We start from the raw sequence: 27,160 nt of genomic DNA, 5'->3' as shown, positions 1-27,160 counted from the left end.
ACTCTTAAAAAACTACCTTTATTACACTGTGGTATTTGTATAATATTTCACTGTCAAGTGCTGTTTCTGCTAAGTTAGTCCATCAATTCCTATTCAAGAAAAAATCTGAAAATTGTTTCATACATAATGAAAATAAGAACATTTAAATTTTGTAAATTTCGTTGAAAATAAATACACAGTTAATTTACAAATATTGTGTGAGGTAGTATTAACCCTTTGCTTAAAATCCAAATAATTATATTTCAAAATACATATTTCAATTTATTTTGTAATTTTATATACTCTGGTATGAAAAGAGAAAAATAATACATATAGACATACAAATATAATAGAGATTCTTTCCATGGATTTACCTGGAGATATCAATTTAAAATGATAAAATTTATACTCAGGTGTGGCCACAATGCCACAAATATTTTCACATATTAGAAATAAATCCTAGCATTTTGAGCCTCTATTTTGCTTAAAATAGAGACTGGCTTGTCATTTGCTATATGCTCTTTGTTCATGATCTATAAGAATGGGTAATTTAACACTGAATATTCCCAATGAACATTTAAACAAGAAAAGTCTATTATATCAGATTCTAAAAATTAGGACTTTTTAGCTGAAGTTTACCTTTAAGAAGAAATGGTTTACTCTGCAGATTTTGTTTAAATGGGACTTCAGAAAGAATGCGAAAAATACTGAAAAACAAATTTCGAGGACTCCTCAATGCAAAAACTTTGTTATTAAAACTGCAAATCATGCTGAATTCTCCTTTTAATTCACCCAGGTGGTCATCAGAACCACATAGGAGGCGATTTTATAAAGAGAAATTGTTGGGCTCCACTCCTAAAGATTCTGATTTAACTAGTGAGATGGAAGGTCAATTTATTAAAAGCTCCCCCAGTGATTTTGATGATTAACCAAGGCTGAGAACTACTGCTCTATTAGGTAAAATTTTGATACCCTTAGTAATTGTAGTCATGTTTATTACTACTACTATTATTCATTATAATGATATCATAATGCATTACATAACGCATGGGAAGTGAGAAGATATCCCCTGACCATTTGTTGGTTCCATTTTTACTATATTTTACTCATTACTGACACTACTATCGCAGACTCAAACATTTTAAAGCTAAATAAAAAGACTGAAAATATTTCATTAAATCACTTCACACTGTACGGTGGAAGTAGGCCTAGAGAGGTTTAGTAATTTCCCAAGGTCACAGGTTTTTTAATAGTATTAATTTGATTCTAAGCATCCCAATTTTTTCTTTTATTTTTCTCACCTTACCACTAATTTTAAAAGTATACACATAAAAATAAAATTAAGACTGTTAAATAATTCAGATTATCCTAGTCTCAATTTAGTTCCCAGCAGATGACATCCCTTCTTCAAGACCCTATTCCTGATCCACTCTCCCTGGAGAACACTATCAGAAACCACTGGACAAGCCTTTGGCCTGCTCCTCTCATTCAGGAACTTCTCCCTGTGCTTCCTTGGGAATCACTGTACGGAACCACTTCCCTCTCACTCCCCTTATTGTCAGGCCGAGAGGGACACAGAGATCTGGACTCAGGCAAAAGTATCTAGAGACTCTATTAGTATTATTTTAGTTACATTATGGTTAAATAAGCTTTTGATAGTTGGTGTGGGATCATAAAGAACATTGTTTCCAAGGGAACAGGAATTCCTGTGTCTGAAAACCGGCTCAGAAATGGCTGTGTGCAACAAAACCTATTTGTAAGTTGGGGCCAGCCTGTTAGTGCATTTTAGTTAATGAAAGCATTCATAAACATGCATCTCTCATATCAAGGCCTGTGCCTTTCTGTTCACTTTGAAAAGGTCTTGTCATAACAGAAATCAGAAAAGCCTATAAACAGGCACTAAGAACACGGTTTTTAACAAGTATGAAGCCAATGAAGAATTATATTGAAAAACAAAAGAATACCCAAATCATACTCAAACAAAATCAAACTCTTAAGTTACAACACAATAATTTCCAGCTGATAAATTAATAAAGACATACAATATGGTTGAGCATTTAAACTGTGATTTATTCTACCAGTTTACCATTTACCTTTTGTTACTGTCGTTTTTAAAGGTTTTTTGGTAGAGAGAGAAAGCAGTATTTTATGCCACATTAACGAAAATTGATTACAGGAATAATTATGAAAAGACAACATACACAAAGTGAGTGATTACGCATAACGAAATTTTAGCAATTAAACATAACCCTAGAGTTATAGAAAATGATATGTTGGCTTTCATGAGAAAAATAATGTAAGCAAAAGTTAGTTGGAAACACCACAGTGGAATATTCTTATTTAAAGTTACTAATGAATTATGAATTTGATGCACCATTAATAAGAACAAATTTTTATTTTGTAGCATAACTGTCTAGCCATCAGCCCCTGAAGTTTCACTTCTCCTCTACTGCATTCCAATACATGTCCTAAGGCAAGTTGTCTGATAAATTCTCCTCTAAAGATTTGGCTGGTCTTTGGTTCTCCACTGAATTTATTCCTTTTTTCCCCACATACTCATTGATGCAAAAGCTTTCTGTTGCAGGATTCTTTCTTTGATTCTTATCGTTTTTCACTATGTGTGCACCAGCACACAACCAGTTTGTATCAAGAGACATAGAGAAATGTCAGTATGTATTTTTTAAAGTGTCCTTTATTCTATCTTTATATCCATTTGGTTCAAAAGATTACACATTTGTCTATGGAAGGTCTTAACTTGAGGAAAAGTTTGAAATTATAAAATCAACCTTGTAAGTTATAAATATGCAAAATGAGCCCTTTCACAGAGGCAAAAGTTAAGTCTGAACTACATCTTTGTTCCTATCTTATCATCCTATTTTCATTTGCCATCCACTTCCAACCCATTTCCTCTGCTTTTCTTTACCTAGCCTTAAGCACAATAATTGGCATAGCCATACAGACATCAATAGGATGGAACAGACGTTAGCCTTCAGGAATTTAGCTATAAAGAACAACACATCAATGATGAAAAATGAAAACCCCATGTCTCTACCAATAACCAGGACAGTTTAATTACATTGAGCTGAAAATTTTTGGTTCAGACCATTCAGCAGTTCTCATCTGAACACTTTAAATGTGAAAGTTTAAAATAGGACATAGCAATGTGAATCTCACTTCTTATAAGCCATGAAGGCGATGTGGACAAAAATGAATTGTGAGCTTCTCTTCCTCTATTTTTCAAATGTTGCGAAGGCGGAGTCAAGATGGCGGCATAGGCAGACTGTGAACTCACCTCCTCCCGTGGACACAGCCAATTTACAACTACTCGTGGAAAATTACCCCTGAGACAGAACTGAAAACTGGATGAGAGGAACTCCTGCAACAACGGACAATCCTAACTGAGGTGGAAGAGGCAGAGACTCCCTTCTGGAGAGGAAAAACGCCGCCTTCACAAGCCGCCAGCTTCACGGCCGCCGGGAGCAGCTCACAGGTACGCAGCCTCCCTGGAGGCGCGGGGCCCTGAGCCGGGGAGCGCCCTCGCTGTGGGCATTTTGTGGACCCAGCACAATCGAGACCAGCAGCATAATAATAATATCAAATGTTGCTGTTTCCCAGTTTCCATCCATCTTGCTTTTTCTCACCACTCTATATACACTGGCTGCTACTTTTCAGCCTTCCTGGCATGTCTTATACTTCCTCCAAGCCTCAAAGTGTTTTAAGTGCCCAAGGGTCTTTGCATGTCTTCTTTTCTTCCCTTTCCTTTTATGCCCACTTCTCTCTCCTTCCATTCATTAGGTGGTCTTACTTAGACTCATGATCTTAAATACTATCTATATGCTGACAATTCATAGATTTCTCTCTACAGTTACCATGCCTCCCACGAACTCAATGTGTATGTCCATTTGCCTTGATCATGCCACCTGCCTCTCAAATAAGCACATGAAATTGAACAATTCATCAACTGAATTGCCCCCAATTCATTACCAAGCTCTCCTCCCCATAAAAAAACAAAAAACAAATGAAAGCCAAACCAATCAACGAACCAAACAAAAAAGCCGTTGCTCTTTCTCAGTTCACCAATTGGACAAACCCTAAATATTGCAATCATCCTTGATTCCTTCTTATCTCCCCCCAACCCACACACACCAAATCCAAGTCCAAATCCATCAGCAAAATCTTTAGAATGCATCCAGAATTTGTGAAACTTCATACCACTTCTGCTACAACCAATCCAATTCAAGCTTCCATCATTTCCCTCCTCCCCCAGGGTCCCAGTGTTCCTGATCCTCCAGGCTGGGTGACCCTGGACCCGCCTGGACTCGTGACCCGAGCAGCATTTCACAGATGCTTTGAGCGTCCTCGTTGAACCTGGATCCCTCTTTCAGGAAGTTTGTCCCCAGGCTTCCCAGAGTCTGATGCTATGACCTGTTCCCTCCATGTGTGTGGTCACTGGGATGAGCCCAGCACTTTGGGAAGGAGTTCTGCCACGGTGTGGTATGAAAATGAGCAATTGGAAACATTCTAAATTAGGTGACATGAAGGCAGGTGAAACGTGCTGTGGTAGGACAGGGCAGGGACAGAGATTTGCTGATGCAGAGGGTGGGCATGGTCACTATTCTAGGATAAGGGGGGTTTTAAGTAGCAATTAGGGGTTATCAGAGCTAGGTTATTTTGTTTCTTTGATTTTTTAAAATTTTTACTCAATTTATTTAAGCTAACAAAAAAAACAGTTCACCCATTTCTCTCCCCCAACCCCACCCCTTGTAATCACCAATCTCTTCTCTGTATCCATAAGCTTGTTGTTGTTGTTGTTGTTGTTGTTGTTTTTAAATTCCACATATAAGTGAGATCATACAGTATTTGTCTTTCTCTGTCTGACTTATTATACTTGGCATAATGCCCTTGAGGTCCATCCATGTTGTCACAAATGGCAAAATTTCATTCTTCTTTATGGCTGAATAATATTCCTTTGTATATATACACCACAATTTCTTTATCCATTCATCCACTGACAGACACTTAGGTTGTTCACATATCTTGGCTACTGTAAACAATGCTGCAATGAACATGGGGGTGCATATATCTTTTCAAATTAGTGTTTTCATTTTCTTTGGATAAATACCCAGAAGTGGAATTGCTGGGTCATATGGTAGTTTTATTTTTAATTTTTTGAGGAACCCCCCACACTATTTTCCATAGTGGTTGCACCAATTTGCATTCTCACCAACGGTGCACAAGGGTTCCCTTTTCTCCACACCCTTGCCAACACTTACTTCTTGTCTTTTTAATAATAGCCATTTTAACGGGTGTGAGGTGATATCTCATTGTGGTTTTGATTTGCATTTCCCTTCTGATTAATGATGTTGAGAATCTTTTCATGTGCCTGTTGGTCATCTGTATGTCTTCTTTGGGAAGAATGTCTTATTGTTTGTTTTTTTGCTATTGAGTTGTATGAGTTCTTTATATACTTTGGAGATTAGCTCCTTATCAAATACAAGATTTGCAATTTTCTTCTTCCATTCAGTAGCGTGCTTTTTCATTTTGTTGATGGTTTCCTTTGCCGTGCAGAAGCTTTATATCCCGTTTGCTCACTCTCCTCCAGACACATTGGTCTCCTTGCTAAACCTCAAACAGAGAGCACAGTCCTAACTCAAAGCCATTGCACATATTGTTCCCTCAGCTTAGAATCCCTTGTATATACAAAGCTTGATCCTTTACTTCTTTAAGATGTCTTCTATAATGTTCCTCATCAGAGACATCTTTTTGACTGACCTATCTAAAAGAGCATCACTCTGTGACTGTATCCCATTAGCCTCCTTTATTTTTCATTATAGTATTTATCATTACACTATAATACCTATTTGCTTATTGGCCATCTCCCCAACTAGAACGTAAAGTTGCTGAAGGCAGAGACTTTATTTTGTGTATGTGTGTGTGTGTGTGTGTGTGTGTGTATACACATCTCTAGTGCTAAGAATAGTATCTTGCATATAGTAGGTGCTTAGTAAATATTTGTCCAAAGAATGAACAAATTATTAAATACATATACTCCAAATAATAGCATGGCTTTAGCTATGATATAATACTAAAGTCTTCCAATTCTCTATCTCTAGTATAAACCTCTCTAGTATTTACAGATTCAGACCTGTGTTTCTAACTGTTGAAAAAAATGTTTTCACTTGGATGTCCCACAGGCATCACAAACTCACATACATCTAAAAGTGAACTCATCTCCATTCTTAAATCTTATTCTTATTAATACAATTTTGATTAAACAATGGCAGTCTCCCAACCTCCACACACAAAAACTAATTTTAGAGACATGCATGATTTATCCCTTTTCCTAGACCCCTCCACACCCAATCCAATCCATCCCCAAGTCTTGTCAATGCTGCTTGCTAAGTATTTTTTGTATTCATTTCTCTTTCATCACCACAGATACTGCCTCAGTCTTATCTCTTGATAACTCGTTGGGATAATCTACTATTTGAATACACAATTTTTATTCTTAAGGCTTAACTCCAGTCAATCCTTTTTACTGCTGTTAGTCTAGCCTTATAAAATGCAAACTTGATTATGTCATTCTCTACTAAAAAGCCCTTTAATGGCTCACATTTCTAAAACAGGATTAATAGGTTAACAGTTGAGGGTGGGGTCTCATGGCTCCTTCTTCTCTCCCTAATTGTTATCCATCCATAAGCAGACTGCTTGGGTTCTGTCAGGCTTTCCTTCTGCACAGGTATCCTGTGCAACAGTTAGTTCCGGGCACTAAGGGTCACATGCTCTTGCATGACTAGACCATAAGCTCTACGAAGGTAAGTAAGGATCATGTCCGCTTTATTCATCCTCACAGTTAGGTGCTAACAAATATTTGCTAAATGAATGAATGACTCTACACTTTTGGACTGGATGATCCCTCTGTCAGGAAAAGCTTTTTTCCTTCCTGCCTTTCTCTCCTTTCGTATATTTGTCAAACCCCTACTCATCTTTCAGGACTAAGCTTGAACTTCACTTTCTCTGCAAAGAGTTTCCTGACTTTCCCAAGCCGAAAGAAGAAGTTCTGCCTTGTTATTCCATAGCCCATCCATTATCTGTCATATTTAAAACCATACTTTAATTATTTGATAAAATATGTCCTTTTTTTTTTCATGAGGGAGATTGGCCCTGAGCTAACATCTGCAGCCAATCTTCTTTTTGCTGAGGGAGATTGGCCCTGGGCTAACATCTGTGCCCGTCTTCCTCCACTTTGTATGTGGGTCGCCTCCACAGCACAGCTTGATGAGTGGTGTGTAGGTTCACACCTGGGATCCAAACCCGCGAACCCTGGGCTGCTGAAGCGGAGCGCGCAAACTTAACCACTACGCCGCCAGGTCAGCCTCCTGTCTTTTTTTTCTTATTAATTATTTAATAAAATATGTGTGTGCGCTCAAGGGTGAGGAATATGTCTTATTCATTTTTTTATTTCTAACAGTTTGTTTCTAACAGTTTCTGGCCTCTGGCAGGTACTTACTGTTTTGATGGATGAATACTAAATGTTATCCTTTGCGCTTAAGTGAAATGAATTAATTTACATCCATTTCTGTGGCAGAGCCTTCTACCTGTGTACTCAATATACATTTCCTCCTTCTTTCTTACTAACAGAAACATGATTTTATTAGAGAAGGAAATGTGTCCTGGTGAAAACTATAATTTTCCGTCTCCTCTAAACTTAGGAGTAGCTATGGGACATAGTTCTAATGGATGAGGCATTAGCAAGTCTGCAGGGGACTTCAGTAAAAGCGTCTGCTGTCCTGATATAGGCGTTCTTTTGCCCTTTGGTCTTTGCCTTCTTCTTGCATATATTGGGACACAGTCTTTGCTATCTTGTGACTGTAAGGTACAGGCCAAGAGTATTACCGAAACTTGAACTGTGACATCTTTCAGCCATTGAGTCAATGCTAGCAAATGAAAACTTCCAGGCTTCTTGGTTTTATGTGAAAAATTAATTTCCTAATTTGTTTATGTCTGTTTTTAATATCTCTCTTACTCGTGTCTGAACACAATTCTTAAATGATATGAGGAGTATATATACAGTTCTGAGATCCAGTTCAACTTTAACTTTTGGTCAAAGTAAGTATTACCACGCTATGTACACCATGGTAAAATTGCATCCTGGAAAACACATCACAATCATGAATAAATGAACCATCATCATTGGACTATTACTCAGAATAACTCTGCTTCTACTTGCTAAGATAGTTTTAAGGAGAAATTAACAGACTTTTAGACTCCTGGAAAGAAAGGAATCAGGTTAATAGAGTTTTAATAGATTTTCCATTTTGCTTAACTAAATATGTGGCTCCTTAGTTTTTGATGCAAAATTTGGTTTTTTGTTCCTTTGTGGGAGGATAAGAATCTCACTTCACAAGAATCATTACTTTCCCAAAACCATCTGATGGTGTTGCTTTGGATTTTAAACACCTTCAAAAGTATTTATTTTCAGAGATGGGCAGTCATTAGAGATGGTTAAGTATGGCATTATAAAATGCATTTTTATCATTGAATAACACTTCTTTTCACAGTTTAAAGGCCTAATAAAAAAATCATAAGATATCCAACACAGACATATACTCATACGACAAGCACCCACAGACCAGCCCACAATGAATTTAGCTTATGGACTACTCATCCCCTTGAAGTTTCTAAGTCACTCATTGATCCATCCATTCATTGAGGAATGCCTAGTGAGTGCTAATCACTGAGAACCCCATCGATGCAATCTGCCAGTCTTGGAGCCCTAAGAACTTTGAATTCATACAATATTTGACACAATGTTATAAATATTTAAATTAGGTTATAGTAAACATGAAATATTTTGTGTTATCTTTAATACTGACATTTAAACATCTTCAAGAAATGTCTCTATACAAGTATAGAAATAAAAGAAAAGGAAAATATACTTTGATCATTAGTACATTTCAAGTGAAAATAAATCTCAAGTAACTATATAAAAAGGTGACATAGAAATGATTAATAAAATTTGGTAACATGATTAAGTTTTTCAGTATTAACATTCTGGTATTATTCATACATGATCTCTTTCCTATTTCTCTTCCATGTTTTGTCTTAAGTTTAAATGATAGTGTACTTATATAACTAACATGATAGTACCATGATTATTTATGACCTCAATTTTACAAAAAAAAGTGCAAGAGTTATACTAAAACAAAAATAAAGACAAAAAACTTAGGTCAAGATAGTGTAAGCTTGACAAAGTACATACAACAATGTATAGGTAATTGACTTAGATTATCTTATAGATTGCTTAATCTCAATGTTCATGTCTCCTGAGGGTAAATAATCAAAAACCATTTTGATTGTCTTATCATATTAATTCAATCACTAAGCAAATATTTATTGAGCATCTATTAAGTGCTACATACTGTTGTAGGTACTGATCCGAATAGCATCAGCTTTCTTGCTAGGTTTTTAAATTTGGGAATAGAAGTAGCAAGGAAAAAAAGTTTGTTGATTTTAAGATGATTCAAAGAACTATAAATGGCAAACGCATACATAAAGACATGTTCAGAAAACAGCAATGCTCAGGACAAAGCAAGTAGAATGGACTTTAGGACTGGCATGGAAATACATGGCAGGCCTATCCATACTCCCCAACCTCTCCCTTTGTCTATAACAGACATAACTTACCCACACCAGCATTTTTATCCACTGAAGAAAGATGAAACACAATCCTTCTGAATGTAAAAAATTAACTATATGTACATATAAGATAATATGTATTTGCCATCTATGCCATAGTAAAATTGCTAGAAATGGAGACCCCAAAAAGAAGTTGTAACAGGTTGGTAAGAGTTTTTTGGACCTGTTCTGAAATACAGCATAGAAATATGTGTGTGTTTTAAAGAGAATGATTATCCTAACTTCATCTATTTTTTAATCTCCAAAGAGTGCTAAAATAATTTATAAAAAGTTGATAGATAAATATGTATATAAAACTAAACCTCCATGTATTAAAATAATTGAAAAGAATGAGTGCAAAGAATTACGGAAAATAATGAAAGCCTGACATTTTAAAGGTAATTCAGTTTCATTAATTTCAAGTACATACAGCAACTTGAACACTTAAGCTAAGTGTTGCCAAGTACAAGTCCTGCTGACCTGCCTTAATTAACAGAAAAGAATAATTTGTAATTAGCACATTATTTATATGAGAAAGAGTGCTCCTACATGAGTTCAAGTGTTTGAAAACAATTTGATTCCTTAAATCCTTCCCCCTATAATCTTGATTTAATGAGTAACTTATTTAATGAATCTGAGGTTTATTATTTAAATCAGTGAGATTTTATTCCAAAAAAAGAAAGACAACAAAAGAGGATAGAGAAAGAGCTGTGTTTGAGGACATGTGTACATGAAAATCTAATGGCATGATTTTAATTGATAACTAACCAAGTAATAGTTAAAATAAATTAGTAAGTTTCTAATTAAAAGCAGTCAAATTAATTGTCTAGTCTAGAGATGCAGTCGGAGTTTAGGTTGTTCTAGTGGAAAAAAGACTGATGTCAAAGCTGAGTGAGGTCCTAAACATTTTTTTTATCTAGCACCAACTGCTTTTAAACAAGCCATTTAATCTCTGTCTACCTGATAGGGAAAAGAAGGGGTCACAAAGAGGTTATGATTATGTCTACATGATTCCAAACATCTGGGTGAAGTCTGAAAAATTTATCCGTATATCATATATATGGAAAACATGTGTCTATTTGCATAATTTGTTTAGTTTTCTTCCAGATGCTTATCATGTTGACACAACCTTCTTCCCTGTGTGACATGTTTTCTCTTTTGGGTGAATACTGATGCAGCCTCTTCTCAAATATTTTAATAGGTAAACCATAAGTATAAAAGATGAAATGCAGTACCAACGTTTTATATAACTTCAGGAGATTTTGCTTAAAAAGGTGAGTAAAATATGGTGGAACTATTTATAATATTGACATCGAAGGGCAGAAATAACTCTTATCAGCTAATTGTGGTATGTCAGATTTTTACTTTACAAATGTTGCTGAGAGTATAATCTGCATAAATATGGGTGAAAAGGCAGGACATTATCATCATGATTCAATATTCTTTTGAGAAATTTAAATGAAAGAAACTGACAATATTGTCAAGGTAAGTAGGACAAATGGAGAGAAAGAAGTAATTAAAGAGTCTGAATAATTGCTTAAAAATAATATAACTAATGTAGAGTATAGAGTATGAGATTAAGAAAAGTAAATTGGAAAAATATAGAAATTGAATTGACTTTATAGATTATAGTAAGAAATAAACTCTGTGGCTCTTAAATTAACCTACTATGTGAAAAATTATCAAAATATACATTTCTAAGAAATATACTATCACTTTCAAAATCCTTTTCCAGTTATTTTATTTTTATGTACTACCTAGCCATCACATTTGGGATTTGGATTTCTATAAATTGTATGGAGTGTAAATTTGTCTTTATACTTGGTTAAGGATAGACACATGGTCTTTTTTTAATGGACACTATTATTTAAGCCCACAAACCCATAAAAATAAAATTTCTTTATATTTGCCTACTTGACAGAGAAGTAGCAATATTTTATTAAGGAACAAAGAAGATAGAAAAGAGCAAAGTTATTTATTAATAAAGTTCAACAGAAGAATGAAATAATGTGAAAGTTTATACTGAAGCCAGATTGGAGAAAAAAAGTAAACAGCTTTTATCAATCTGTAAAAGGTGAATTAATTGAACTTAAAAGACAAAATTCAAACAAAATAAATTATATTAAAATTCACAATATATATGAAATTAGACATAATAAAAGTATCCTTGATGTGACTAGAGCATGATATCCAAAAACAGTTTTTTAAAAAATATTTTTACATTTACATATATTATGGAAAAAATTATGTCCATAACCCTAAAATCAGGATCACTGATCTTGGCTTTATATCATTAGTGTGGTTTTGCTATTGTTATCCTTAGATAGCACTGGTCTGTTTTGAATATCTGAGTTTCCACAAATTTTCAGATGACAGTACAATAAAAATTTTAAAAAATCTTTAAGGTGAATAGATGCCCCTGAGTTAACTTATTTTAGAAAATTAAATGAAGGTACTATCTTGTCATGTCAAATTTGCTGCCATTTGAATAGCAAAAAAAACTGATTGAAAAATGTGTAAAATTAGCGGACTGACTCAGGATATATTTTGCTTTGAGCAGAAACTGATCCAATAAACTTCACAGGAAGAATAAAGTAAAGTAAAACAAAAAAAGCACAATGGTCTTTCTGTGTGCTACTTTCGGCTGTGCCATGCCTGAGCAGAGGAAAAGAGTTTCACTCCTGTTGTTTATTGATTTTCTAGATTAAGAATCCCAGTGAGAGAATTGTAACAGACAACCATAAAATTATTTTTGGTGTGCTTATTTGCCTTTCCCTTGCATCTATTTGGCCTGTGCCTGTAGACAATTATGCGTTCTAGCCTAGACTCAGGTGCTAATAACGAAGGACAAATAGAATCATATGTGTAAACTTCCCCTTCTGATGAAAATTTATATTAACTTTCTGCCACTGTAAACAGAACTGCATAGCTCAGCGTCCCTGATGAATTGGTGATGAATTCAGTCATTTATATCCCAGGAATCTGTGCATTTATGGGAAAAGATGAAAACCGTCTGTATTGTGTAACCTTGCACTTTTTCAGTAAGAAAAAGAAAACACCAGCCTGTTTAGTTCATCACTTAAAGTGTGTAAATTTCAGCTCAAATACCAGATTTCTGCATGACTCTGTCAGTCTCCACTTTGGGGATCTGTGCCAATATAAACAAGCCAAACAGTGAAGAGTGCCATGTTATCGCTACAACTGTGAACTTATACACTTTCCGCCTTCTATAAAAATTGTTATGAATATCTTTACAATACAACAGAATCTTTGTTATATACTGAGGCGGGACAGTTTGACAGTTTGGCAGCTCTGTACGAGAACAAAGTAATTTGGGACAGATAAGAACATGACCACTAGTCTTTTTGTGACTAAAAACATTCCATCCTATTGTAAAAACAACTAAAACACTGTCAGATTTCTTTTTAACCAAACTTTTCAAAGATAAGCTAGATTAATGAACACAAAGATATGGAATATTGATAAAAGAACACAATCTTGTTTAGATATAAGGCTTAATATATAGCACAAGTATACCTCAAACATATTTCATGGTAAAAAATCATAATATTCACATGTCAAGTGGTTTTTTTTTTTAAGTACTTTTGGTTTGTCTTCTTAATATAAACATTTAGGTGAATGCAGTTTTAAAGCCCCACAATTTAGAAGTATACTGATGGCCTAGAAAACAAAACAAAAACAACAACTTAAGCCCTCATTCATAGATTTTTTTCTAAAGAGTCCATTAGACATGTGGGAAATCCAAGTTAAAGACAAGAAACGGCTATAAACTCGTTTCCACTTTTATTAAGATGAAACATTTATCTACACGTAGATTTCTTTCATTCTAAGACTGTAAAAAATGTGTATTATGAAATCAATTAAGACATTTTTCTCAAAATCTTGCCATATCCATGCAATGTTTTAAGTAACTTAAAAGGTCAATTTAAAAATAATGATTATGAATTTCACTATTTCAACCACATGAGAAAAGCAGAAATTGTGTATTACTAAAATATTGGAAAATATAGTTGAGATAAAGCATATTTTATTTTTTCCTTAACACTTAAATGTAACTGGATATATGATTTGTATTTGAAAAGAAAATGCCTTTCAAGTCCATGTATCGTGGTTACAAGACTGCACACCTTTTCATGATACACTTTATCTCAAAGTTGTCTGTGGCTGTTCCGATCACTCTGTGTGCATGACCTTTTAGCAAGCTGAAGAAGATACAGTTATCTTCTTTTCTGACATACAACATCTATCAATCAACATGTTTTCATGTAATTTATTCAAGGCAAATAGCAGCTCCTAAGGCTAGTGAACCGCAGCACTAGCCCACTGATTTTGATTAAGAAATGATGTGCACGGCTTAGGTGAGAAATGGAAAACGCAGAGGAGTATTGATAAAGATGTATCAAAAACAATAAAATGGAACCAAAGGACAAAATGAGTATTTGAAAATACATATAGGCTCACATAACTAACTTTGATAACCTTGCTTAAAATCCACTCTAATAAATTGGGGGGATGTATAATTTTGAGGAACTTCTAATGACACCAATTTAGTTTACCTTTAGTATCTGAGGCAACGCATCTGTAGTTCTGTTGGGTTAATTCACATTTTTCTCATTGAATCAAGAATGTAAATTAAGACAAAATGATTCTTTTTCAATTTCATGCTGAAGTAGCTCAAGTTAGTGAATGTAATTTCTCCTAACAAGAAAAATTTATCACTGTACAGCTCACTCAGTTACCTCTGTAGTGAGTTGCGATATGCATTTATGGAATCGAATGGATAAAAAGATTGATAAATGTGGTAAAAGAACTGGCCATACTTCAACTAAAGAGAGGCACAATTAAATGACGTTTAACAATTCCTCATCTTTATTCCTGCTATAGCATCTCTGCAATAATTGCCCTATCACACAATTAATTTTTATGTGAAAAAGTGCTTTTTTGTTTGTTTGTCTTTCTCTATGGTAGCAAAAATTCTACCAAAAGGTGTAAACAGGCTTAGGTTCCAGTCCTGGTTCCCCTAGTAAATAGCTCGATTACTTTGAACAAGCAGTCTTTGAGGCCTCAACTTCTCCACATAATCTCAAATCCTGTATCTCTAAGGTTCAAATATAAATAAAGAACACAAACTCAATGGCTATATTATATATATTATATTATATACAATATAAAATACATATAAATACTGTTTATATAATATTTTCAGAGTAAATGTATAATTTTAAATAGTGGTAAAGACTTCAAGGCCTCATAACAATAGTCAAGTACTTAGACATCTAGGTTAAGAGAACTAAATTCTCACCTTGGCTCTACCATTAACTAGCCTCATTGACTATCAGCAAATTCCAGAATCACTCCAAGCTTCAGTTTCTTATTTTGACTAGAGTGTCTCTAATGACTCTACATTCTTGATTCCACTTTATTCATTTAAAGCTGTGTTGATCTTTTTCAAACACTTCTAGTTCTTGGCAAAATCTTGTACAGTTCACCATTTTATAGAAGCACATCATTTTTAATGTTATTTGTTGATTATTTAAGCAATCTTTCAACTTGTCCTTAAAAAGGGAATTAACATGGCTATTACATTGCACAAAATAAGAAGGGAAGTTAAAAGTATAAGAAAAAAAATCCAAGAGAAAAAAGGTTTGAAATATAAGACCAAACAGGCACATTGTTAAGTGTGATATATTTGCTAGAGGTTAGCCTCAGATTTAATGCTAAAATTTCCAAAGCTCATATGAAGAGAGAACCACAATCATATTACAAGGTTCACTGTGTAAGATGAAAGGAAATAAGTTGCTCATAAACAGAACTATTCCTAACAGTGAAATTTGAGTCGTATTTTTTCCCACAGGATCTTAGGTAGCAAACACTAGAGAAAGTACTGAACAATATCCCCTACAACATTCTTAGATTAAATAAAGTAGCAAATTAAACAGGTTTTTAAGAAAAATTATAATGTCCCTAAATACAGGCTACTGGTATTAAGCCATTTTATATGGAGCCAGTATGCTGGTGGTACAGCTATGAGGCTATCAGCAGGTCTGCTTAATCAGGGTTAGATTTTAGAGGATTTAAAAGAATGGATGGAACGCGTATCCTGCATGCAATCCTCCACAATTACTCTCAGACAGGCTTTTGATAGATACTGAACCACAGTGAGCTGGATCTTATGACTCTTCACAAGAACTAGTAGCACATTTCTTTTAGGCCAGTGGTTCTCAAACTGGAGCATATGTCCGAACTATCTGTAGGGTAACTGCTGAGCTCTACTTCCAGAGTTTCTGATTCAGCAGGTCTAGGGAGGGGCTCGAGAAATTGCATTTCTTACAAGTTCCCAGGTGATGCTGTTGCAGCTCGTCTAGAACTCGCACTTTGGGAATCGTTCTTCTAGGTCATCAGTTAAATGTAGAGCCAAAGACTTTAACAAACAACCTAAGTGTAAGAGACAACATCCTCCTGAGGAAAGAGAGATGCCCAACAAGGGGAGTGAAAAGGAAGTAAAGCCACTCATTCAACAAAAGATCATCCTGACATATACTCCAAAATAAATTATTTGCAAAGTACATCTATAAAATTAAATGAGATAATGCCAAGCAGTTTATAATTTCTAACTAGTTAAAAGTGTGGAGTATTTACTAAAATGTGTCCTTTGGTATAAGAATAATTTTTTTCTGATATTAATTAGATAGCTATCTATTAAGATCACTTCTGACTTACGATAATTAATATCATGCCATCCCATATAAACAGACTGTTAATATTCTGCTCCCAGTTTCTGAGTGCTGTTCCAGTGATGCTCCTCAATCTGACCTTGTATGGCTCTTTAATCATTTTCTACTGCTATTTTCCACTGCTTGTATTTCACTTAACCAGACTATATTATAATTATTTTTTCCATCTATATCTCACTTATTATAGCATTATCTTCATGAGTAAGGACTGCATATTCCTTTGTAACTCCAGCGCCTAGAATCGGCAGTCAATAAACGTTTACTGAAATGATCTGAACAACAGGTGCAAATGTTTTTAAGTAGATTAAGTCCAAACCATTGTGGAGTTCATTTAAGGATAGAAACCAAACATGGTAAATGATATTTATGCACTTCCTGATAGTTATTTTAAAATTTATAAACATAAGTCATATTTGCAGTCTGTTTCTCCCATTACTAAAAGCAAAGCTAAGTGAAGCCAAATTCAAGAAAGAAAACCTCTATAATAATTAAACGATGGATTCTGTGAGGCAGTAATCAATGCTTATAGTTAACAATTCTATAAAGCAAAAACATTTCAAAAGGTCTTGCATTGATAATAGCAGATGTGTTAGGGAATAAAGCACAGGACTCGGAGACATGCAGACCAAGGTCAAGTCAATCTCTGCGGGTCTTCATCGTACAGTGCCGAACTTTTTTAAATCTCAGTTTCATCATCTATAAGTCGAAATAATAATATTGCCCTCATCTTATTGCAAAGGATCTTTCTGAAGACAATATAAGACAATGAACATAAATGTCATTTGAACACTATGTAATTGTTGTATCATTTTTAGAGAAAAATGCAATTTAAAACACGTGGTCTTGAGTAAAATATACTCATTCCTCTTTGTGACTACCAGCTAACCATTCAACTGCAACTTTTAAAAGCCACTATCGTATATTTTCCTAAATATAAGTAATCACCCTTAAAATTTTTTTAAAAGAATTATTTCTTAAAATAGTTTTAGAATAAAAGGCAAACACAATAGGAAAAAATGAAAGCCGTTATTGAGTACACCAATAATTTAGCATCATTTAAATTCTGCTACTATGCTACTAGCAACATTCTGTTCCTATGAGGTTGGAACTAGTTTACATCACTATTTACAGATAATTCTTTTGTATATTCTGAAATTTACCTATTAACTTTGAATTCATAGTCTGGGCAAGCCAGTTACTATCTTTGATCTATCAGATTCTACTAGATTATAAATTTCTTGAAGTCAGTATTTTTTACATTATTTCACACAACTTTGTACCATCCACAGTACATTCATGGACATGTGTAAGCTTGAGTGTAATTAGTAAATCAAATGAACAAATATTTAACGAGGCAATCGAGCTGATCTGGATACTATTGGACATTAAAAAAGTTTGAAACATAGTTTGATTTCAGGAAATTTAAAATCTAGATTGAGTAATACTATACATATACCTGAACAGTCAAATAGCAATTTAATATATAAATAACAGTGCAAGAAGCAGGAGAGTGGATATAAAACCATTTAATAATATATTTCTTCTAGCTTTAGTAACTTTAGGTCCTCAAATGAGCTTTCTATGCATTTGCTGAAGTTGTAGGTAGGAATTGGTTCAATGTATGATAAATTGTATACTTCCTTATGTATTAAAATTCAATTCTATACTTCTAAATTAACTAGTAATTTCTGACCATTATATTGTGTTAATCAGTTTCAAAGAGCAAAATTTCCAAAACATTAACCGTTTTTCCTCTCTGCCTTTTTGCAACACTTAACGTGTAAACATGTTACCCTCTGCTAATGAGATGGAAATAATGGTGCACTCAATGCATGTATAATGCGTTATCCTGGCACATTATAGTTCTACTTTGAGAATTTCATCCTTAAAAGTATAACTTAATTTAATTTTAATTTTTGAGCGTAATTCCTTAAAAATTGGACAACACCCATTGAGGTACATATAATTGATATTCTCCCCATAGTAGAATAAACCTTAGTATTAGTAGTAGATGCTGCCACACTTATGTTTCTTTACGACAAACAAACGTTAATATTTTTCCTTTCTTGACTATAAAAATATCTTAATATAATAATTTTAATTTTTTAAAATAATAGCTGTTGATAAGGGAACAGTCATACTATAGGGAGATGACTATAAGTAGATATTTTTTAAGAAGTAAATCAATAAATGCTTATTTATCGTGGAAAATGATGTCACCATTTTTGGTATTCAATCCTATTAACACACTTTTAAGCTAAAGGAAGTATCCTCCCAGAACAGCACATAAGATTTGGTCTATAAAAAGAGAGTATCTAAGCCTGCTCTTGACGTGCAATTAACTGAAGAAAATATATTTTAGCTAAAATTCTACTCTATCTAAAAAACAAAAAGAATCGTTACCATCTAATAAATACAGCACTTCTCTGCAAGCCCCAAATAACTAATTGCTTCGTTAAGTAAAAACAATCACTATATAGAAAATAAAAATGTATCAGTTGCTGAAAGTTAGTGCTAATAAGGAAATTCTGCTGGCTGAGAAAAATATAATTATAGTAGTTACCATAATAGTTGGAATTCTATTGAAAATATTAAAAATGAGTGGAAACAGTATTTTAATGAAAATATTGTATGTGGTATCTTCCGTAGGACCTTGCAATGAAGCCTATCTTGGAACAGCCTGAGATTTAAGGGTGCAGTGCAGGGGATATGCCAGCCTCTGGACCCATATACTGACCTGGAGACCACCAATACCAGAGCATATCAAGTTTTAACTTTGATCAAGTATTCATAAAAGCTCCAGGCTTGTTAGATTTTACAGTTCATATATGTAGTAAGGGGTAAAGAAAGAAATGAAAACTTGCATGCCCTCTCTGTATTGGATATGACGGGATAGCTGTGGCTGATTGTGCATGTAATGTTACCTTCTAACAAAAAACTCCATTACAACAGTGAATATTACCATGCTGGCATAAAACCGTGCCACCTGTCATTATTAGAATGAGAGAGTGAATGTTTCAAAAATGTAAACAATGAAAACTAAAGAGAAAACAAAATTGATAGGGCTTCTGTTTTATGGCAGATGTGAAAGAAAGCTAAACATCATTCCAGACATTATTGTTTTAGAGAATAAAACAAGGTCCTGTCAAATTTTTACCACTAGGTTGTTTCATATAAATTTCAGTGGTATGAATCTTTAACAGTGAATATTAGATCAATTTTGATTTTTAAAAATATTCCAGAATTTTCAATATTATTAATTTCATATAAGTAATTCTAAGGAGCAAACATATCTTCCATTGTATTTTGCAACTTCTGATATGCTGTAAAAGATGGATTTTTATTATCATTTTCTTTCCAGCAATTACTAGTGCTCTGAGAAAACCTGATCTAAAGTACTTTAGTTTTCAATGTCTATACCATAGTTTTCTTGGATGCTGGCACAGGGTAAAAACAGAAATATTGCTTCAATATATCATAGCCTGAACTTGAAGCATCTAAAATTGTGGTAGCACTGAATTGTAACTTAGCGGTAATTTCAAGGCAATTTCTTTTCAAATTATGTTATGAACACTCTAAGTATAGAATTCTTTGATTTTTTTTTTAAGGGAATGCTGCTTTATATTCCTTTGGGCAAAATACCATTTAAACTTGACCTAGTTATTGTAACCTCAAATTGATTTTAGAAAATGCATATCTATTGGCATTTTAAAAATGTAATAAAAATTTACCCCCAATTTTCTAAAAATAATTCTCTGGTATTTTAGAATTAAATTAATTCAAAAATCCCAGTTCTGCCACAAGAGAAAGAAGAACTGGTGATATTAGTAAAATTATAGAACAGGTTTTGGTGAATCGAAGACAAATTCTAATCTTTGATTCTACCGAATAATTTCTTCTCATGGCACCAGCCTGTCAGAAAAGCCAACTTTCACAACCTCCATTGCCTGACAAAAGGAAAGAAAGAAAAAAAGGCCAAACTGTCCCAAAGTCTCTCCATGATGCAGAAAGCATCCATAGAGGGGAGAGGCATAAATCCATTTTTAAAGGTCACATTCTGTTTGCGTACAACTGCTCAGTTTCCTTTGGTAAATCCATTTTTCATCTTTAACCCCCACCTGATGAACTTCCCAGTTAGAACTGCAGTTTTATTATCTATGTCTGTTCCTAGGCTTGAGGAGGGCGAAAGGAACAACAATGTACGTGTACCTTTCTGCTTCCCACCACCGTCCGAACTCCATCTAATGGCTTCTGACTCTGCAGTGGGAGGAAGAGTTGGAAGCCATACAAGGAGAAAAGTGGGAAAGACTGGATAAGAAAAGAAATGGGGACAGTAAAACTATGGGATTAAAGAGTCAAATAATAAATAAATAGGAGAAATTTCACACTACTCCTGGCTAGCCCACATACTCATGTAGTTAGATGTGAATAGACTATTTCTAAGTTGTAATCAAATACTTATTGTTTTATTTCCAATGGATTTTAAATAAATAGTCAGGATTATAGTCTGTTTTCCAAAAAACTTATGAGTTGGTGTAAATGTGATCATTACTCAATTACTTTGGAAAAAGAAATAAGATGGGAAGTAATGGCTTTTTCCTTCAAAAATTTAATCTTAACCGAAAGGAGAAGATACACTTTAAAAGTGTGTGTTATGGGCCGGCCCCGTGGCTTAGCGGTTAAATGCGCGCGCTCCCCTACTGGCGGCCCGGGTTTGGATCCCAGGCGCGCACGGACGCACCCCTTCTCTGGCCATGCTGAGGCGGCGTCCCACATACAGCAACTAGAAGGATGTGCAACTATGACATACAACTATCTACTGGGGCTTTGGGGAAAAAAAAGGAGGAGGATTGGCAATAGATGTTAGCTCAGAGCCCGTCTTCCTCAGCAAAAAAAAGAGGAGGATTAGCATGGATGTTAGCTCAGGGCTGATCTTCCTCACACACACACAAAAAAGTGTGTTATAATAGCTGTATTATAGCACAGATATCTTTAAAACTTAAAAGTTTTCAACTTCTAAAATCAGGATTGATTATCATTTAGAAAGTGCCTAAAGTATCACCGACAAAATAATTTGAAACAGATATAGCATCTGTTTTTGCAGGTGGAATAACCTAATAAAATCTTAGCACACAGTGGCTTTCATTCTTTCTTTCTTTCTATCAGTCCTTCAAAAGTGTTCATATTTCACAGTATTGTTTTCTTAAGCCTCCAGGTTTGTGAGATCATTAACAGGAAATATATTGGGCCTTCCAGAAGCTTTTAGTAATATAATTTCAGAAGTTGTAAAGTGATTGTTAAAGAGGTTCAATGAACACACAGAATTTAAATGCCAGGTAATTTAAGGAACCCTTGGGTTTTGAAACGCATCCTTTTAATTTCACTGAAAGTTAGACCACAGATAGAGCTTAAACCATAGTTTCCAAATATATAATTAAATTAATAAACTGGAATTAAGGTTTTTGTTTGATTACTTGTTTTTTTTTAACTTTTAACATAGCCATGACCATTTTCTCACTACTAAATGTGGCTTGTCAAGAGAGCAAAACTGAGCCTGAAGATGAGTGCTCTGAGTAAAGTTAAAAGTTAAAATCTATATGAGGTGTATACCTAGTCCCAATCCTGTGGTCTCTGTGAGTCACCTAATCTCCAAAAACTCAAGTATTAAAGAGGTAAATTTGCACACATGGGGAGCCGTTCTATTTTATGTATTATTTTTTTACTGGCAAGAGTAGACCAACAGAAAGTATAAGTAGCTTGTCTCAATTAACAAGCTCCCTTACCTCCCTCAACTGACACTTTCTGTAAGTGTTAATTTACATTTACATGATTCAAAATATGTTTTGATTATTGGCTCCGCAGTAGTAGCGGCAGCAGAAGAAATTGTAATTGTAGTAGTAGTATTGAGGCCATTCTGCAGATGTGGAAAACTGAGATTTTGGGAGGTCAGTGTAATAGGTAAGATTACAGGCTCTGAAGTTACTCCATCAGTTTTATTACAGCCCCACCACTTATTAGCTGTGTGGCCCTAGGCAATTTATTTATATCACCACACATCATTACACGTTTCTATAAATTGGGAATTTGAACTTAATTCTCAGTGATGTCAAAGGGCACAGACTCAAATATTTACCTTGAGAAGTTTCACTAAGTATTCAGATTACATGTTGTGTAAAAACTCATAAATATATTTATATGGTCCCACCCATTAAGTTTTTAAAACTATTTTTGAAAATGTGTTTTAATGAGACAAGTGCTTTTACTTGAAGAGAAATTTAAGACTGATAAAACTGTATGAAACATGACATTTCTAGAACTCTAGTCATACTGAATGTTCTTAGTATTTCAAATTCTACTACAGAAGTTCTATAAAATATAACAATATTAAGCTTTGTGTTTGCAATTACTCAAGTTGAGAGTTAGATTGATATGGGTTATTTGAAACCATATGTAAGGATTCAGGTGTCTTTTTTTTTTTTTTATAATTTTATTTATTTATTTATTTTTCCCCCCAAAGCCCCAGTAGATAGTTGTATGTCATAGTTGCACATCCTTCTAGTTGCTGTATGTGGGACGCGGCCTCAGCATGGCTGGAGAAGCAGTACGTCGGTGCGCGGCCAGGATCCAAACCCGGGCCGCCAGCAGCAGAGTGCATGCACTTAATCGCTAAGCCACGGGGCCGGCCCTCAGGTGTCTTTTTTAATAAATAACACAAATTTAAAACACATTTTAGAAAAATCTGCTGTTGATTTTCTAAAGAGATCAATTGAGACTAGGCTGTAAAGTATTATCAATAAAAGTAATGCTCTCATTTCAAAGTTTTTAAATTGAGAATTTGGGGCAAAACATATTTTATAATATTTTTGAAGTTTAGTACTAATCACATTAATAATATTACATGATTCTCAGTTGTACATAAATTCATATATTTTAAAAAGACTTTTCCAAGTAAAAATTACCCATTTCTCTTCAAGAAAAACTAGATATTTATTTCAATCCAGAGACCACAGTACATTAACTTCAGTAATGTTTCAACCAATACCCATTATAAATTAAAAGGAAAACTGTGCAACTAAACAAAATCCCAAATGCATTCTCTATAGCTAACTTCTTTCTAATGTAGAATGCATAATGATTTTGCTTAATATTTCTCTCTATTTTTTTTTTTCTGAGGAAGTTTCACCCTGAGCTAACATCTGCTGCAAATCTTCCTCTTTTCTTTGTTTTAATGTGAGCCACTGCTACAGCATGGCCACTGACAGACGAGTGGTGTAGTTCTGTGCCCAGGAACTGAACCCCGGCTGCTGAAGTTCTAACCACTAGGCAATCGGGGCTGGCCCTAATATTTCTCTATTAATGCAATTTGTGTTATCTAAAAGATACTTTTTAAAGGCACAAAATATTATCATCTAAGAATGACCATTGGTTAATAATGACAGTACTAAGGGTTTATCAGATGCAATTTGGGATATGATTTCTTAAACAAAAATTAACATTAGAAGATAAAAACATTCTATGTCAATTTTACATTAAATCACTATTTTGTTTCCACAAATGTCAATAATAAATGTCATTATTATTATTACTCTGAAAGAAATGTTTTAAAAGTCACTTTATTTTATATACTTTATATTGTTGTTAATATTCAGAGTTTACTAACCCAAGGAAGATTTTGATTTGTTCCTGGCAAACCCAGTTAGTGAGCCCGAGTATACATGATATACTGGTTATCTGACCACTAGAGTATATTTCAAAATTAATAATAGCATTATTATTAATGCATTAGAACATTAAAATAATGTGCTTTAGCTTCCTATTTTACAATGGAACCTGAGTTTGGAAGATACAACCAAAATTTCAAAAAGTCAAAATAAAAAACAAATACACAAGTTCTCTTAATTTTTAGTGATGTCAGTAGAGTGCAGCGAGATTTGCAGAGCATTCTAATCTACTCTTAAAAGATGTCACTGTAATTAAAAAGATCCAAATTAGCACTTTTGGTAAGGTTTTAACAAAATTACTTTAAAAGGTAGTTTTGAAAATGGGGGCATTTCCTCCTGCAAGAAAAATTGTTACCCAGGAGTTATGAAACATTATAAGTAACATGGACTTCATATAACATTAAGAAAGATAGTTATTTTATTCCAGTGTGATTTATACCCTTAACTTGTAAAGTACATTCAAAGCTTAATTGAGTAGGAATTTAAAAGGCTTTCACGTCTTAGATACAGTACTAGAAGAAGTAGACCAGTAAATTCAACTTTAATTGTAATGAGAGGATGTTCCAGTACTGCTTTATTGTTTTTTAAAATGCACATTTAATTTAATTACATTAAAATGAATTTATTACAATCCTAATTATACATTTGTCCATTCATTTAGAAAGTATTTATTGAACAACTACTATGTATCCAGCACATGTTAAGCACTCTTCAGACATGGCTTCTGAGTGAAAGAGCTTATATACTTTGTTAAGGAGGCAAGATATATAGATATGCATGGCTTTTTAAAAGGCAGTATCATTAAGTGCCAAATGAATGGTAGCAATATCAAATACAGGGGAAGCTTGGTAAGAGGAGGATGTCATCCAGATGAAACAGTCAGGATTCACAGGGATTTTGAGTCTTGAGTTGGGATATATGGATGGGGATGAAAACAGAAAATATCCCATGTTGGAGACTAGCATATTCAAACTTCCTGAAGCAAATTTTATTTAAGAGACACCAAGTAGAACTGAATACAACATTAAAAACTTTGGAATTAATCTATATATATGTTGGAGGTTATGAGATTTTTGAGCAAAGTATTTAATATTATGAAAGTGGTTTAAAATGATACAGAAGATATGCAAGATTGGAGAGTAGGAATAAAAAAAAAACTACAAAAAACAAAACTGGAAGCATGGAGATCAGCTGTACAATAACCCAGATCTGAGGGAATGAAGTGAGGGACGGTGGAAATAGAAGAGAAAGGGTGGAAGTACTGATATTCTGATACAAAATTTAGCCTGATGATGTTTCTATAAGGAGATAGGGCAAATAAGAAAGAAATATAGGATGATTTCACGCAAGCTTGATTGAGTGGAAAATATATGAGACTGGTAAGGAAAAATGAAAAGTAATTTGGAGAAGGAGATAATGTAATATCTACAAAGTTCCCATCTACTCCATGGAATGCAATTTCTACCTTTAAGATTTCTGTGATCTCAGCAGTCTACAAGCTGAAACTTGTACAACAGAGCACACTTTACAAAATCATGGGGAAAGGGAAAAGTTGGGGGGAAGCTTTTGACAAGCAATTTCAGTCTAGAAATTTTAGAATTCTATCAATCATAAATTTTACAATTATTACCTCTGAGAGGCAACATTAAAGCCATGTCTACATTGGTTTGCCTATTATTACCTATTGATTAAACAATAGTCAAGTTAATTTGACTGTTTTTATCTTTTTTAACTCTTCTTTCATAAATTGATGTTTTAACTTAATGCACCAAATTGATCGTGTGTGCTAGTGCAGTACAAACACAGAACAAAATATTTATATCTACACGTGTTTATTCCACGCAGTAAGGTAAGAGTGGGTGTAACGGAGAACAAAAAAGCAACATAATTTTCCAAAAGATGGAAACAAGGCAGAAACAAACCTTTGAGAATGTTGGCATATTCTTCTATTGCATCATGATTAAGACATACTTTTTTCTCATTCTTACATTTATATTTTCCAAAACATATAAAATAACACGCAGTTTTAATGCTGAGCCAGGAGGGATCAGATTGATAAGAAAATTTGTGGCAAGAGTGATCGATGTTCTATACATTTCCTATAATGTCAAATTACTTTCAGCATAAAACCAAAATTTGGCCTAACTGAGCAAATTGCCACCGTTACATTTTAAAAAGAAAACAAAGAATACAGCATTATAATTTTGAAAAATAAATTCCAATGTCAATTTTTACTAGCCTCCATAACATGGAGAGGATTCATGTTAACATTGTTCAAAGCATAAAGTAGGACTTCTGGGCTAACTGCCAATTCCTATTAGAATTATTTTCCCCTCAATCGCTGGTTCAAGTATGCATGATATCGCAACGCATAAATAGTAGCACAACAAGTAGGAAATAGAGACAATCCCTCCCTCTTGATCCTCCTGTTACATTGAGTACTAATGGGATTTAATTTCTAGAGTACTGCACGTAGTTCTGGGACATTGCCAACCAGGGGTAATATATGTAAGAAAGAAAGAAGAGCAATCAATGGTGATTAAGTTAAAATCAGAACCTAAGCCAGAGTGACCCCTCTTTTGGAGCAGGTCTGGAACATTTTCATGATTAAGCATCAATAACACCAGAAAACTGCTCAGATAAGGGGGCTAATAAGGCTAGAGCCCAAGCCTCACTACCTAAGGGGTTACAACTTCTAAACACATTATTTTGATATACATAATTTTTATCTTAGATGAACTGCAAAGAATAGTCCTAGTATGAGTTGACCTGAACCAGGGACTCAGATACTCTGGAGAATTTCCTGGAGAGGGCTTGAACTTGGCTTTAATAAAGACAGGGAAGCCGGATTCTAACTGCAGAGAGGCAGTACAGAATAGTGATGAAGTGCATATTAATGTCACATCTTTTCTCACTTCTGATTATTTAGGAAGATACTGGTTGTTCTTCTGAGCAGAGAATCTTTACTTGTCCCACTCTTCTAGCAGTCTATTTCAATCTGTCACACCATGGGGCACCGTTCTTAGC

General features: G+C 34.2%; 1 protein-coding gene across 3 annotated transcripts in view; it reads right to left on the bottom strand.

Moving 5' to 3' along the window:
• Nucleotides 1–27,160, bottom strand: part of FOXP2 (forkhead box P2) — a 240,335-nt gene that overhangs the window by 163,758 nt on the left and 49,417 nt on the right. Inside the window, exon 5 of one of the 3 annotated variants that reach the window (XM_087429811.1) lies at nucleotides 27,071–27,081. The exons of the other annotated variants lie outside the window; for them this stretch is intronic. Coding sequence (XP_087285937.1) covers nucleotides 27,071–27,081 — 11 coding nt within the window. The remainder of the gene's footprint in view (nucleotides 1–27,070; nucleotides 27,082–27,160) is intronic. 3 annotated transcript variants of the gene reach the window in all.

This window comes from Ceratotherium simum, chromosome 1 (assembly GCF_057802395.1).
Source record: "Ceratotherium simum simum isolate JZ-2026a chromosome 1, ASM5780239v1, whole genome shotgun sequence".
In the NCBI taxonomy this organism is placed as follows: domain Eukaryota; kingdom Metazoa; phylum Chordata; class Mammalia; order Perissodactyla; family Rhinocerotidae; genus Ceratotherium; species Ceratotherium simum.
Note: the sequence above shows the minus strand (reverse complement) of the source record. Positions and strands in the feature narration are given on the sequence as shown.